Below are 16,157 nucleotides of genomic sequence, written 5' to 3' on the forward strand. Positions count from 1 at the left end.
GACATATATTTTAAGGGAAGGGACATGCACAGTAAGAAAACTGTATAAATGACATGATCTGTCAAAGGAGACCCACCCTCACTAGGTTTAGTAAAAGGAAGTCTCAAACAATAACTGATCCTTTGAGTACCCTTAGTCATGAGACTTGCTGTCAGTCTTGACAGTGTCTTCCTCTCTGATCTGTTCTATGGCTTCACTACGTTAGCAGAAGACTAAGCTCTTATTTTCAGTACTTTCAATAAGAGACCAGGAATATGGGAACACCCACCATCTCAGCAAAATGGGTAAGTTTTGTTTCTTTCAATTTTTTTTTTTTTTAATTTTTTTTTTTAACATTTTATTTTTATTTTATGTGTGTATTGCCTGCATGTAGGTAAGTGCACCCATGTCATGCAATGCTCATGGAGGACAGAAGAGGCTGTCAGAGTCCCTGGAACTGGAATTACAGACAGTTATTAGCTGCCATGTGGGTGTTGGGATTTGAACCTGGGTCTTCTGCAAGAACAGCTAGTGTTCTTAACCACAGAGCCATCTCTCCAGCCCCTCAATTTTTATTAGAAACAATCTTATGCAGACAAGGTTGGTCTCAAAAACAGACCTGGGGTGGAGAAAGGGCTCAGGGATTAAGAGCACTGGATGGTCTTTCAGAGGAATTCAGTTTTGATTCCCAGCACCCATATGGGGCTAACAGCCATCCACAACTCCAGTTCCATGGGATCAGATGCCCTCTTCTGACCTCTTCAGGCACTACATAACACAGGTACATGTACATACAACATGAAGGCAATATATTCATGCACATAAAACAAAAAATGATAAAATATTCTTAAAAAAATAGATATTCTTGCCAGGTGTGGTGGTGCACACCTTTAATCCCAGCACTTGGGAGGCAGAGGCAGGTGGATTGCTGTGAGTTTGAGGCCAGCCTGGTCTACATAGTGAGTTCTAGGCCAGCTGGGGCTACAAGGAGACCTTGTCTCAAAAAGCCCCTCCCCCAAAAAGAGAAAAACTGAGCATGACAAGAGAGGACACAGGCTCAGATCCCAGCACCCACAGCAGCTAACAACCTTCTGTTCCAGAGGATCAGAAGCCATCTTCAACCTCCATGGGCACTGCACAACACGGGTGCATTTACACACATACAGGTAATACACTCATACACATAAAACAAAAATAAAACTTTTTTTTTCTGGTCTTTTTGAGACAGGGTCTCCCTGTAGCCCCAGCTGTCCTGGAACTCACTATGTAGACTAGGCTGGCCTTGAACTCACAGAGATCCGCCTGCCTCTGCCTCCTGAGTGCTGGGATTAAAGGCGTGCGCCACCATGCCCAGCTTAAAAATAAAACATTTTTAAGAAAGGAAATAACTATCCTTTAATGGAGACACTAAGAAAACAAACAGAAAACCAGGTATGATGGTGCATGCCTTTAATCCCAGCACTCTATTAATGCTTGCAAAGACTTGGTATTGTCAAACCTCAAAAATCCCAGCAACTTCCTTCACATACACTGACAAACTGATTCTAAAGCTGACAATGGAGAGGGTATAGAGTGCGAACCACCCATGAAGCACAGTAGGTTAACCAAGCTGGAGGGCTGACACCCCCAGCAGGCAGATTTCTGTGAGTTTGAGGCCAGATTGGTCTACAGAGAGCATTCCAGGCCAGCTGGGGATACAGGGAGACACTGTCTCAAAAAGACAAATAAAAAAATAAAATAAAACCCAACAAAATTCAAGAACTATATTAGGCCCTCTGAGCAAGAGATGACATGATGTTTGTTTTATTTTGCAGCAGGGACGCATAGGAAATCGTTTACTCTGGAGCACCATGTGATTGTGGATATGCACACCCCTGTTCTTGTAATGATGCTCTTTAACCTGCACCTACTATGCACACACCCCCATCTCCAAACAATGCACCTAGCAACCTCAGAACCCCCGAACTCTCAGGTTCTTAGCGTTCTGTGCATCAGGTTATACATACAGGAACTCTCTGAAGTGTCGTTTAAGTGTCCCTGTTCCTAGTAACATCAAATTTAGATAATTCCTACTCACTTATAGTCCCAGCAGCTCTGGGTATGAATAGTAGTAGGACCAATCCAGCCTCATATGTTATTGGTTACCGCCTCACCTTCCTCACGTAGCAAGCAGCACCGTGTGGATGCAAGGCAAGCTGTCTTCCCCCTGAGCTACAGCTACGGCTGCCTGTGCCTACATCTCCAGATCTGACGCCCTGCTGACCTCCGCAGGGCCGCGGCCTGGCAAGGCGGGTTCCCGGGGCTGCAGGGCGCCGGGACCAACCACCTTCCCGAGCCCCGCTCCGACCGCCCCGGCCCCGAGGCCGCAGACCAGGGCCGAGAGTCCTGCAGCCCCGCCGCGGCCGCTCCACAACCCCCCTTGCGCCCTCCCGAGCCCAGGACTCCTGCGGACAGCGCTGCAACCGGGGCCCGGGACAAAACGCCCGGGGCTCCCGGAGCGGCGGGGAATGGACTCGGCCTCCTCCCGTCGGGACCCGCTCACCATCTCCTGATTCCCGGACATCCCGTCCTCACTGCGCTCCTCCCGTAGCAGAGTCGGAGGGCGCAGACACCACGCAGACATTCACGGCTCCGGAACCACAGAGAACGCAGGACGGGAAAACGGCCAAAGATGGCTGGAGACAGAGCCCGCCCCCCGCACTCCGTCAGCCTGATTGGACAGAGCTGACGCCCCACCGCTTCAATTACCACTTCAGGGTCAGGCCCTGAGATCCTGATTGACAGGAGAAACCACCAACCAATGGGAGAATAGAGAAGTTCAGCCTCCAGGCGTGAAGGCTCAGTGGGTAAAGGCCAGGTGGAGAACCCACATACCTATGCTGCAAGTTGTCCTCTGACATCCTCCGTCAGGCCATGGCACGTTCAACACAAACACACACACGCACACACATGCACACAGTGAATAAATCAGTGTAAAAGAAAAAAGGCAAGTTCTTCCCTTCCCGGCACTTTAAGGAAGGATTTCCACACTTTGCCTTCTGCATGTACTGTGGAAGTAAAGCTTACCAGATACTAAAAGATTTTACAATGTGATGGTAATTAAGAATTCTGGGGATGGGGAGGCGAACAGGAATCTTCCCCTGCCCCCTATGGTTATCCAGGATTGAAGTCTTTGTTTTCCAAAACTATCACATTTCTGTGTAAAAATCTTTGTTGCTAAGGCTTTTGCATTCCTGTAACCCCTGCATTTCTATTACCTTTGCGGCCCTCGGTTATCTTACTTAATTACCATGTATATGCTATGTACCTTTTGAGTATAAAAACCCTCCAAAACTTTAACAGGGGATTTGAGTCCTTTGATTCCTGGTGTCAGTCCCATTATTATCAAATTAAACTTCCTCTCCTCACCTGTCTTCGGCTGTTGGTCTCTGATTTTTCCATAGCACATGTCCACTGCATCACCTTAAACATTATTCATAAATATATATGGTATTCAAAGTGGAAATAAGCCAGTCATAGTGATGCATGTCTTTAATCCCAGCAGTCAGGAGGCAGGTGAAAGTCTAAGAGTTCCATGTCAGCCAGACCTACATAGTGACAACCCCCCCAAAAAAAAAATAAAAACTAAATGAATGTAGCAAAACAAAGAAGTGGAAATAATATCAAACCTTTCTCTTAACATACTCTGTTTAGTTTTCTAACAGCACTATGTGAGTACTTCTTGACATGTATGTCCTCACTATGGTTTTCCCAGCAACAGCAAGTCACCCTAAGAGAACACAAGCTAATAATCTGAGGCTCCTGAGACAACAAGGATTGTGGGGCCAGAGACAAAGATGGAAGAAAGATGGCACTGGAGATTGTAAAATCCAGCCCCCTGCTCTGTGTTAGCCTGATCAGATAATCCTACACCAGTGCCTCCAATGGATCAGAAATTCAGGTCCATCTCTCAGAACTTGAGTGACAGAAGATGGCAACAACTCATGGAAATTGAAGTAAGAGTGACAAGCCAGGGCTTTGAAGATGGATCAGTGGATAGAGGTGCTTGCCACCAAGGCAACAACCTGAATTTGATCACCAGATCACAGATGTTGGAAGGAGAAAAATGATTTCCCCAAGTTGTCCTATGACCTCCATGAGTTGTATGCACACCCAGGAACACAAACATAAATAAATAAACATTTTTAAGCTGTTGAATATTTTCACTTAACTTTGTAACTATGGAGGCAAGGTATAAATACATATCTCATTCAAAGTGAACATATCAATATCAGAGGAATGTGAAATTTCCAGCTCCACTATTTTGACTGGGTAGCCTGAGCTGTGAAGTAGGAATTTTTAAAGTGGGAGGAAACTGTATCATTTTTTGGTTTATTTTTCAAGAACAAGTCTTAAGTAGTTCAAGATGGTATCAAATTTGGTGCTGTGTAGCACAGGCTGCCTTGGAAAATCTGATCCTCCTGACCTCAGCTCTCAGGTCTTGGGATTATAGGTATATACCCAAAATACTGACTGGAAATTTTTTTAAGTTAAAATTTTGATTAGGGACTTGAGAGATGGCTTAGCACTGAAGAGCAGATACTGCTCTCTCAGAAGAAAGGATCTCATTATTCACAGAGTCAAAGAGATTTGGAGACAAGTGCAGTGATCCTCACAGACAGGGCTAACAAAATGCACACAAAGACAAATAGCCCACAGTTAGGGTTCAGGGCCAGTTTCTGGAAGGCAGGTTCATTTTCTCTACTCCCCCATTTCCCCTCCACCCTCTAAAACAATTCAGAAGGACATGGGCTGGGGTGTCCTGTAATGCAGCCTCCCCCTGTTCTCTCTGGACAGAGACCTGAAGGACTGGTCTGTCCTGAATTTCCCAGGCTGGCCTCAAACTTGTAGCAATCCTCTTGCTACAGATGAGATATTTATAAGCAGGAGTCACAGAGTCTGGTTATCTGTACCTTTTTGTCTCTCCATCTCTTTCTGTGTTTTGTAGCCTCTATTTGAAAACTTGACTTAAGGAGTAGTTGTACACAGAGGTCTCACCATTTCCTACTTCCTGTCTCTCTCAGGGTCCCTCTCAGTGCTAAGGTAAAGCCTTGATCTATGTTAGAATCTCACTCCCACACCAGGCAATGTGGTAAAGTGCTGTACCTGGGACCCTTTGGAGTTGGGTTTCACTGTTTGCCTGAGGCAACAAGTCGCTGGTTCAGGCTTCAAGCAATGTGTGAGGATCTGACTGCTAGAGCATGAGGGAATTTAAAAGAAATATTTTTACACTCATTTTCTGTATGTGCATATGTGTGAAACAACACATTCCAAATGCACTTGTGGAGGTCAGAGGACAACTCTGTGGGAGTCAGTTTTCTCCCACCACCATGTGGGTGCTGGGGACCAAAATCAGGTCATAGAGCTTGACCACCTGAGCATGGGAATTATGTTTTTTTAGTTTTGGACTGTAATGTTTGGACTTCTGTTGTTCTTGTCTGTTTTTGCTGCTGCTGCTGCTGCTGTTCAGACAGAGTCTCACTGGCTATCACTAACTGGCCTGGAATTTTCTATGAAGAACAGGCTGACTTTAAACTTACAGATCAATTTGTCTCAGCTTCCCAAGTGCTAAGATTAAAAGTATCCCCCACTGTGCTCTAAAGTTTGGCTTTTTAGTATCTGCAAATCATAAAGTCATTGAGATGCAGGATAAGACCACCTTTTTTCTGAAAATGCTTTGGGGCTGTGATGGGGTGTCATGAGTGTCCTCTAGACATTCCTGATTGACATAGGGTATTGGACCAAAAGGCATAAATGGCTTGATCTTCATTTTGGAGTGGGTATAGATTAAGTACCACAGTAGCAGTACAGACTGTGAAGTCACTAGACATCAAGAGGTTCTCACTGGTGGGAGTCCACACTTGGCAAAAGGTTGTTCTTGAAATTTCTGAGACTACACTGATCTGGAGCTTAATAGAGCTATAATCCAAGACATTCATCAAGTACAGAAGGTTAACTAAGAAGTGACTGAAAACACAGCAGAATTTTATTTTAATTTTATATAGTATTATATGCATGTAGATAGGTGTACCCATGTTATGCAATGCGCACAGAGGCCAGTAGAGGGTGTCAGATCCCATGAAACTGGAGTTACAGGTGGTTGTTTGCCAACCCAGGTCCTCTGTAAGAGCAGCCAGTGTTCTTGACTGGTGAGCCATTTCTCCAGCCCCAAGAATTAAAAAGAGGAAAGAGGTGCTAGGAGTAAAGGATCAGCAAAAGTCAGTGCTTAAATGTGGAACTATTGGGTGATTTGAGGACAACAATGAGATGTACGATAATTATGGTCCTGATGAGAGCAAGCCCACACTGAGCTTATTGGTATCACAGTTGTGTTGTATACATGGGACAAGGTGGGAGTCAGTATTAGAGATAGTGATTATCCACTGGTGTCTAGAAGTATCTGTGTGGATTTTATCTGGGTTACACTGGAAGAGTAGTTGGGAATTTCCAAGACACTCAGAGGAGAGGTCATATGGGCTTCTCAACTTTGGAGGCACCAGGCCACAGTGGCAGGCCTTATGGCTTGCCTGTAGTTGTAGACATGAAGACAACTTGAGAGCATCTGTTCCAGACAGCTTCATGAGTGTCCTCTGTCCCTGGGGAGGATTTTAAGATAGACCTATTGTCCTGGGTAAATGTGAAGAGATGATCCCAAAAGTAAATGAGGAGTGAGGTTGAGGTTGTCTTCTTTATTAGGGTTTCAAACAGCAGCAGCTCCCCACCGCCCAACAGGGACCCATGGACTTCGGATTTTTCCAGCCTGAAAAAGGGAACTGAGTTGAAAAGCACCTTGGTCTTTGAAGTCAAGGGAAGCAGATTCTTCTAAGAGGCATCCTGCCTTTCCTCTGATCTCCGAAGACAAGATAAGCAGAACCTGCCTGTTAACCAGAGATTTTAGGAGCTGTTTTAGTACAGCAGCTTTTCCCTTGTAAGAGGACAAAAAAAAAACAAAATGCCTGTTAAAGAGATTTTAGGAGCTGTTTTAGTACAGCAGCTTTTCCCTTGTCTTAGGAGGACAAAAAAGTAAACACTTCCTGACCCAGATCCTGGCTGGCAGACTGAATGGAGCCAGGTTTACAAGCCCTGCTTTTCCTGCTTCCCCCCTTTTTCCAAAAAACTTCCCCCCTTCTGCACCCTGAAGCCCCCGTATATAAGCCCAGCTCACAACCCATGGGCTGATGGCTTCGATGACCAGGACAGAGACAGAAGGCACAACTTCAACCTGAGCCTGTCTGTTCTGAATAGTTTCACTGTAATCCTCAGACCTTTCTAATCGCTGGTTGCCTTAGCAACGTCATCACCAACTGTTTTAGGAGAAAGACTCAGGGGTCCAATCACAGGGGCCAAGGCGGATGTGAAACTGACCTTGCCTCCACTACACATCAGTATATGAGTTTCATCTCATTGGGATTGAACTTAGGCAGCATGATGGAGGTACTGGTGTCGGAGGAACTCACATTCAGGACGATGGAAGAAAGTTGACCTTAGCCTCCTCTGATGTGAATCCGAAAGCATCATGCACTTATTATGCCATAGCTGGAGAAGCAGAGACAGGCAGAGCTTGTGGCTTTCTGCCATCCAGCCTCATTTGCAAGGTGGAGGATGCTTTTAAAGCTGAACTTGTTATTGGTAACACCCCTTCCTTCTCTCTGTTGGATAGCTGTCTTGGAATTCACTATGTAGCCAGGCTGGCCTTGATCTCACAGACATCTGCCTGCCTCTCCCTCCCCAGTGCTGGGATTAAATGTGACCACCACCACACCTGGTTTTGGTTAATTTTTTATTTTTATTTTTCATTTTATGTGTATGAGTGTATTGCCTACATGTGTGTTAGTGCACCCGTGTCATGCAATGCCCACAGAGGCCAGAAGAGGCCGTCAGATCCCCTGGGACTGGAGTTTCAGACAGTTGTTAGCTGCCATGTGGGTGCTGGGATTCAAATTCAGGTCTTCTGCAAGAACAACCAGTGTTCTTAACCACTGAGCCATCTCTCCAGTCCTCCAAATATTTTTATCCTCTAAATTAAATTACATGGTGATGGAATTGCTTATATAATGAGTAAATCTAACTCTCCCATACATTTAAAATAAACACTTTCTTGAATTTCTTAACAGTCTATGAATCAAAACGATTTATGACTAAGCTTACATGTTTACTTGTAGTCCAGTGTGAATAAAAACCATCCGGAAACCAGGCATGGTGGTGATGTACATGTCTGATGTCTCTGTCTACCTGAGAGTTTAGAAGCCTAAAATTTTTATTGCCCATGTCTAGGGTGGTGGACCCAAGGCAGGGAAACCTGCAATGCCTGTTTCCACAAGACGGAGAACAAGAATGGCATCAGGACTGCTCTTGGCCCTTGAGAGACCTGGGTTAAGGCAAAAGTGTTCCTGCCCTTCCTCTCCCCTACAGAGATAAATCTGGGGGAGAATATGGACTAGTATGCACAGGTCTCCATGGTGAGAATCCCATTTTAAGTGTTCTGCAGTCAGGGATTGAAAGAAAAGCTTGGTTTCCTGAGAATTTGTGGGGCTATATGCTGCTCTAATATTGTCCCCTCTGAAGAGAGTAACTTTAAAGTTTTAGAGATTAGACAAGAGTTCTCAAGTATTTTTGGCATTTCTGGGCTTTGAAACAGACCGGGCTGCTAAGAGACCCAATAGACTGATTTTTCCCACGGAGTGATCATGTTTGGTGGTTTTGCTGTGAGCTTTCATTCACCCATGACACAGCTCTGGGGACTGAACTTGTCGTCATTCTCTTTTCTTTTTTCTTTCTTTCTTTTTTGAGACAGGGTCTCCCTGTAGTCCCAGCTGTTCTGGAACTCACTATGCAGACCAGGCCGGCCTGGAACTCACAGACGCCCGCCTGCCTCTGGCTCCCCAGTGCAGGGATTAAAGGCACGCGCCACAACGCCCAGCTGTCATTCGCTTTTCATTCTCTCATCCTGTGATGTCATCTCCTGAGCGCCTGAGTCACTGTCCAGTAGGAGGCAGGGCTGTGAGGAATGTGGAAAGAGGCACAGAGACCCTGAGTACAGAGCTGGCCTTGTCTACAAACCTCCTCAGTCTTACAAGCAGGTTGGGGGTCTGTGGCTAGGTTTCTTCCCTGCCCAGTATGTGAATAACATCGGTTTACCCGGAACTCAAACCTGATGCAGCCACGAGCTCAAGGCTTAGTGAAAAATCACAGGCGTCGGGATTTTCACAATCGGAGGAAGAACTTCCTGGTGTTTTACTCCCACGGGATTTCCTGCCAGCTACTGTCAGTCACGAAGTCAGGCCGAAGCTCCATCCAATCAGCGTTACCGTTGGAAAAGCGTCCAATCAGGCTGACGAGCGCGGGGGTGGGGGCGGGCTCTGTCTCCAGCCATCTTTGGCCGTTTTCCCGTCCTGCGTTCTCTGTGGTTCCGGAGCCGTGAATGTCTGCGTGTTGTCTGCGCCCTCCGACTCTGCTGCGGGAGGAGCGCAGTGAGGACGGGATGTCCGGGAATCAGGAGATGGTGAGCGGGTCCTGACCGAAGGAGGCCGAGTCCACTCCCCGCCGCTCCGGGAGCCCTGGATGTCCTGTCCCGGCCCTGCTCGGGGCCTCGAGCCCCGGTTGCAGCGCTGTCCGCAGGAGTCCTGGGCTCGGGAGGGCGCAAGTGGGGTTGTGGAGCGGTCGCGGCGGGGCGCGGGGTTCTCGGCCCTGGTCTGTGATAGGTAGAGAATGGGCGGGAGCGAGCGTGCGGCGTGGATGGAGGAAGGCACGAGCGGATGGATGAGGCACCGAGGTTCAGATGGAATTCTCAACGGGACACAGATTTATTTCGCCCGGGGCACCTTTCCCTCGGGAAGGGAAAGATGTCCACGAAGGGAAAGAGGGAAAGGAAGGGAAAGATGTCAGCCCACAGGCTGTGAGCTGGGACTTTACATGGAATTCTCAGTGGGACACAGATTTATTTCGCACGGGGCACCTTTCCCTCGAGAAGGGAAAGATGTCCACGAAGGGAAAGATGGAAGGGAAGGGAAGGGAGAAGGGGGAAGGGGGAAGGGGGAAGGGAAGGGAGTCAGGGAAAGATGTTCAGGAAAGCCGCCCATGGATTGTGAGCTGGGACTTTACATATGGGGACTTTAGGGTGTGGAAGGGGGAATGTTTGGGGGGAGAAATCAGGGAGGGGGAAGCAGGAAAGCCTGGCAGGTGGGATTAGGGTGTGGAAGTGTTTACTTTTTCCTCTTAAGATAAGAGGAACTCTGCTTATCTTATCTTTGGAGGTCAGAGGAAAGGCAGGCTGCTTCTCAGCAGAGTTTGTTCTTCTTGACCTCAAAGGTCAAGGTGCTTATCAGCTAAGTTCCCTTTTCCAGGCTCCAAAGTCTGTAGGTCCCTGTTGGGGAGAGGTGGGGCTGCTATTTGGAACCCTAACAGTCTGCGGCCTCCGGGCGGGGGCGGCCGGAGCGGGGCTCAGGAAGGTGGTTGGTCCCGGCGCCCTGCAGCCCAGGGAACCCGCCTCGCCTGGCCGGGGCTCTGCGGAGGTCAGAGCAGGGCGTCAGATCTGGGGGTGTAGGTACAGGCGGTCGTAGCTGTAGCTCAGGGGGAAGACAGCTTGCCTTGCATCCACACGGTGCTGCTTGCTACGTGAGGAAGGTGAGGCGGCACCTGTGCAATTCCAGCGCTTGGGAGGTGGAGGTAAGGAGAGAGCATCAATGTCATGCCCAGTACATACCATTTTTTTCTTTTTAAAGTTTTCTTTTATGTATCTGAGTGTTTGGCGTGGATGTGTTTAAGTGCACCCATGTTGTGCAGTGCCCAGAGGTCAGAAGAGGCCATCAGATCCTGTGGAACTGGAGTAACAGTGTTGCTAGGCACATAGGGGTGTTTGATCTCAAAGAAATCTTGCTGTCTCTGAATCCCAAGTGCTGGGATTAATGGTGTCAGTATATATTTAATCATGTTTTCTTTCTTTTTTTTTTTCTTATTTTTTGGTCTTTTTGAGACAGGGTCTCTCTGTAGTCCCAGCTGTCCTGGAACTCACTATGTAGACCAAGCTGGCCTTGAACTCACAGAGCTCTGTCTGCCTCTTCCTCCCGAGTGTTGGGACTAAAGGCGTGTGCCACCACGCTGGGCTTAATCATGTTTTCTTAACTCTGTATATTATATAACAGATGTAAGATATTTATATTGATTTTTCTTTCTCCCCTTGGTCAAATCCAGCATGACACTCTGACTGGTTAGATACCTACAAAAGGAACAGTGAAGTACCATTTTCTTTCCCAGTGCTGATAGCCTGGTTGAAGAGAATTGTGTCATTACAGGGTTCTGTGTCATTTGAGGATGTAGCTGTGGGCTTCACCCAGGATGAGTGGCAGTTTCTAGACAGTGCGCAGAGGAGCCTCTACAGGGATGTGATGCTGGAGAACTACGGCAGCCTGCTGTTCTTGGGTGAGTTACCTCTTCTGTAACTCTAAGACAGATCACATTCTGGGTTGATGAGTATAGGAACTGATTCTAACCTTTTTTTTTTTTTTTTTTTGGTCTTTTTGAGACAGGGTCTGCCTGTAGCCCCAGCTGTCCTGGAACTCACTATGTAGACCAGGCTGGCCTTGAACTCACAGAGATCCACCTGCCTCTGCCTCCCGGGTGCTGGGATTAAAGGCGTGCGCCACCATGCCCAGCTTGCTTCTAACTTTTAACACTGGCTGTATTAAACATTTTCATCAGACACATGGTAAGAGCACATGTCTGTGTAAGCAGTGGCTTTGCAGTACACCTCTGTGTAATGATCAGGTGAAGGTAACCAGTAAGTCTCAGGCAGTACTTGTTTGTATTGGGAGCATTTCAGATGTGATACTGATATGGAAATATTCAGTTGCTTGCTGTCAACCATATATTCACTACTGTTCTATGATCCTATGAAGTTCCTCCTCACTTCTGTATGCATCTCACTAAACACTACCTATCTTTCCCCCACCCTTTTTCTCCTGTACCTTTGCCATAATTTAATCACTACTGTTTTCTGTTTGTTTGAGGTCAACTATGACCTACAAATAGGATAAGAACATGCAGGATGATTCTTTCTATGCATGATATATATCACTTACCGTATTACTTAACTTTTCTGCTTCTGTGATATACCTCGTAAAAAGTGGCTTACAGGAGAATAGGATTCATTTTGGTTTACAGTTCCAGAGGAAGAGAGCTTATCATAGTGTGGAATAAATTGCATTAGGAGCGAGAGGCCAGCCTGGCCTTCAAGAAGCAGAGAGATCACATGTCATCACAGAAAGCAAAGGTAGAAATTAAGAGCAACCAGGGTATAAATGTCAAAGCCCAGCCTTCTTTCTACTTTCCTACACCTCCTAAAGTTTCATGAACCTTCCCAAACACTGCCACCAACTAGTGACCTAGTGTCGAGATACATGTGCTTATGTAGGCTATTTCTCATCCAAACCACCACACAGCTGCCCTTGACTTTCATGGGCCGTTGTAGAAGAAACGTGTTCACAGGTGTGCAGGAAATAGACAGCCCAGAGATAGGTTCCTTCAATTCCAGGTTGGTGAATTGCTGAGTTTAGGAAGAAACATAGTATAGAAAGCTGATTTCCAGACAGCTCTTATCAGCAAAAATTCCAGCCCTTGTTATTTTTACTGATTTCTTCCCCTTTTGGATAGAAAAACAGGCAGCCTTAGATGAAATCTTAGTTGGGTGCATGATAATCCTGTGAAGGATTTTAACAGCCCCATTCCCATCATTATCAACTTGATATCTGCTGTTTCTCTCTGTGTATAGCAGTCAGTCACTGTTGGCCAGTTTTGGCTGCTCAGATAGAACCCCAGGAAGTAGCTGCACTACAACTACTGCAGCTACACAGTGCACTGCAGGTTTGTCCTTGTCACTGTGGCAGGGTTTTCAGGGTTTTCTCTCATTTTAATGAGTTGCATTTGTCTTTCTTTTCTTTTTTTGGTAGTTGTTGGGGTTTGGTTTTTTTTCTATTATTTTTTGATCCTTTTTTGAAAAAAGGTCTCCATGTAGTCAGAGCTAGCCTGGAACACTCTATGGAGACCAAACTGGTATGGATCTCTATCTCCCACCTCTTCTTCTCCAGTGCTGGCTATAAAGGCATTTGCCACCACATCCAGCTGAGAAGCATTTATCTTTAACCGCCATATATATTTACCTATATTTATGTTAATGAACACATGCCTTTTATATCATGTATACAAAGGTTTTCCCAGTGTGTTAATTACTTCTAGTTGCTGTGATAAAACCATGACCAAAAGCAACTTGTAGGTGAATGTGTTTATTTTGGTTTAAAGTTCCTGATGTATAAGAGTCCAACATAAGGGGCTGGAGAAATGGCTCAGCAGTTAAGAACACTGACTGTTCTTGCAGAAGACCCAGGTTTGAATCCCGGCACCCACATGGCAGCTAACAACTGTCTGTTAACTCCAAGGGATCCCCAACAGCCTCTTCTGTCCTCTGAGGGTATTGCACAACACGGGTGCACTTACCTACATGCAGGCAAAACATGCATACATATAAAATTAAAAAGTAATAATAATAAAAAAAGAGTCAAACATAGCAGGGAGGCATGACAGAAAGCAGCAGACATGGCGGTATGAGAAGCAAGCTTAGAGATGAGAGTCAGTTAGGCAAGGTTGTGAACACTCAAAACCCATCCCCAGTGACATTCTTCCTCCAGCAAGGCTCCAAATGTTACCCATTGCTCAAACAGTGACTTATGACTTAAGTGTTCAAATTTGTTAGCCTAGGAGGAGCATTTCTTTTTTTTTTTTTTATCTTTTTGAAACTGGTCTCCCTATAGCCCCAGCTGGCTTGAAACACACTATGTTGACCAGGCTGGCCTTGAACTCACAGAGATCTAGCTGCCTCTGCCTCTGGAGTGCCAGGATTAAATGTTTGTACCACCATTCCTAGTGGGAAACATTTAAACCACAACATCCTGCATGTATGTATATGTACCACATACATGCAGTCCTCAGGCCAGAAGAGGGCATCACATCCCTTGGATCAGGAGTTACTTCAGTTGGAAGCTGCCATGTGGGTGTTGGGACCCAAACCCTGAGTCTTCTCTCCATCCTTGATGCACACTTATCTTTACTTGTATCTTGGTTTTTATCAGCAATCCTGTAGTGTGCAAGGAACTCCAGATTTCTATGCATAATTCTATTTCACCTGAACTTATTTTCCTTCAGTGGATACTGTTGTTACAATCTGGAGGTCTTGATCTGGTTCATTTTCTCTGCCAATTAAAGATTTAAAAGGCAGGAAAAATACAGTCTCAAGAGGTAGCAGACGTTATTAAAAAGTAAAGAAATACATTCTCGCATACAAGAAAGACTTTCCAAAAGGGGAGAGGATGTGGAAACCAAGAATTCAAAGCCTCTACAGGAGCCTGAGTCTTTTAGGTAGTGTTGGTGGTAAGGCTTAGGTCCCCTTCCACTAATTGTGTATTTGTCAACTTAAACAAAGAAGAGAGTGCTGATAGACTGTCAGGTCAAAGCTGAGATTATGTCCAGGACTGACCTTAATTAACTGATGTGGAGTGGTCAGCTGGAATAGAGGGCTCTGCCCTGCGGCGTGGAGAAAAAGCCTTGAGAACTTTGTTTCAGGTAGAAGAATCAGGAAGATTCCCAGTCTTGTTATCAGTGGTCCTGTCTGCTTCTCAGGGATTTAGTGCCTTATTGGTATTATGTAGGACTTCTACGTATAGTATTTAGAAGAAGAATTGTACTGGGGTTTTTTTGTTGGGTTCTTTTTTTTTTTTTTTTGGTCTTTTTTGAGACATGGTCTCCCTATAGCCCCAGCTGTCCTGGAACTCACTATGTAGACCAGGCTGGCCTTGAACTCACAGAGATCTGCGTGCCTCTGCCTCCCTAGTGCTGGGATTAAAGGTGTATGCCACCACACTTGGCTCCTACTGTTTTTTTTTTTTTAATCTGTGCCCCTAATTGGCCTTGAATTTGTTATATGGACCAGGCTGGCCTCAAATTCACAGATCCAGTTATTACTGCACCACCTTACCTGGCCTCTGTTCTGTATTTATATTTGTGATAGTCATTTATATTATCTTTATTATTTTATGACACATTTCAGAATTTGTTTTTTTGTGTCTCAAATCATCATTCTAAATTCAGAGTAATTGGACACCTCACTCTTCAAACAAGCATAACATTTCATACCAGGTAGGAAGACATTACTATTAGGATTTCCCGATGGGCTGCCCACCCAGTCTTTCCTCTGGGTAGAGAATTCCACCTTGGTTGCATGTCAAGCAAGCACAGTATCCCATGCCATGTGGTGAAAGGAGGCCCGACCATCAGTACCTCACCCTCACCTTGTTCCACCCTCACACAGATGCAGCGTCACTTAGAAGTTCCAAGTGTTTGGAATGAGACTTTTCCTGGGGAAATGTAACACCTACCCATCTGCTCACCCTAGACATAGAACCCAGGTGAACCAAAGTAATGATCACAGGAAAGTCCAACCTAGTGAATAAATGATTACTTGCATAAGTATGGTTTAGGAGCATGGAGGACTCAAAAGCACCTACATTGAAAAGCCCACCACAGCATGGATGATGACTTGCATGCAGGCACACAGGTTAGAGAACCATCCCTTGCTTCTTGTCTGCTCAGTCTCCTCCTCTTCAACTTGCTGCTTCTATCACCTTCAGTAGGAATCCTGGTGAATGTCGTAAGTTTGAGTTTTTCCAGATAGATACAAAGTTTACTGTTTGTGTTCTGTTGGCATCTCTGCTCGTTCCTGAAGGAATGTTTCTACGGAACAAGAATACTACATTTATAGTTCGGTTGCTGTATCCATGTATAGCTCTGAAGTCATTGTGATACTGGTGTATACAGCTGTTCTTTTAGATGAGGCATCAGTCTTCACTTGAAGTATTTAGAATTCTGTTTGCTTAGAGTTTTGCAGTAGACTGTAATGTGACCCAGAATCATTTGTTTGGGAAATCTATTAGTGTTCCTGTGAGCATCTTGACTCTGTGTTTGTTTCTCTTGTGCCTTGTATTCTTCACTGAATAGGTCATTTGTCATCCTCTCTTTTCTTCTGAAACACCTATGAGGCAAATGTTTGCTTTTTCACTTGTGGTTTCCTCATCCTAAAAGGTATAGCCTTCCTT

The 16,157-nt window shown here is 45.6% G+C and overlaps 2 protein-coding genes across 6 annotated transcripts in view; one reads left to right on the plus strand and one right to left on the minus strand.

Moving 5' to 3' along the window:
* LOC103740513 (zinc finger protein 420) overlaps positions 1 to 2,644 on the minus strand; it is a 41,974-nt gene extending 39,330 nt beyond the window's left edge. The window contains exon 1 of the mRNA XM_008841160.2: positions 2,522 to 2,644. Within this exon, the coding sequence (XP_008839382.1) occupies positions 2,522 to 2,602 (81 nt within the window). The 5' untranslated portion in view covers positions 2,603 to 2,644. The remainder of the gene's footprint in view (positions 1 to 2,521) is intronic.
* A 6,739-nt stretch (positions 2,645 to 9,383) lies between these two features.
* Positions 9,384 to 16,157, plus strand: part of LOC103740521 (zinc finger protein 260-like) — a 37,210-nt gene continuing 30,436 nt past the window's right edge. For all 5 annotated transcript variants that reach the window (XR_003850841.1, XM_017800162.2, XM_008841174.3 and 2 more), the window contains exons 1-2: positions 9,384 to 9,520; positions 11,310 to 11,436. Coding sequence is in view for 4 of the 5 variants with exons in the window: in XM_017800162.2 (XP_017655651.1) it covers positions 9,440 to 9,520; positions 11,310 to 11,436 (208 nt within the window). In the remaining variant the exon portion in view is untranslated. The remainder of the gene's footprint in view (positions 9,521 to 11,309; positions 11,437 to 16,157) is intronic.

Source organism: Nannospalax galili, unplaced genomic scaffold, assembly GCF_000622305.1.
Source record: "Nannospalax galili isolate Female #2095 unplaced genomic scaffold, S.galili_v1.0 scaffold1431, whole genome shotgun sequence".
NCBI lineage: Eukaryota > Metazoa > Chordata > Mammalia > Rodentia > Spalacidae > Nannospalax > Nannospalax galili.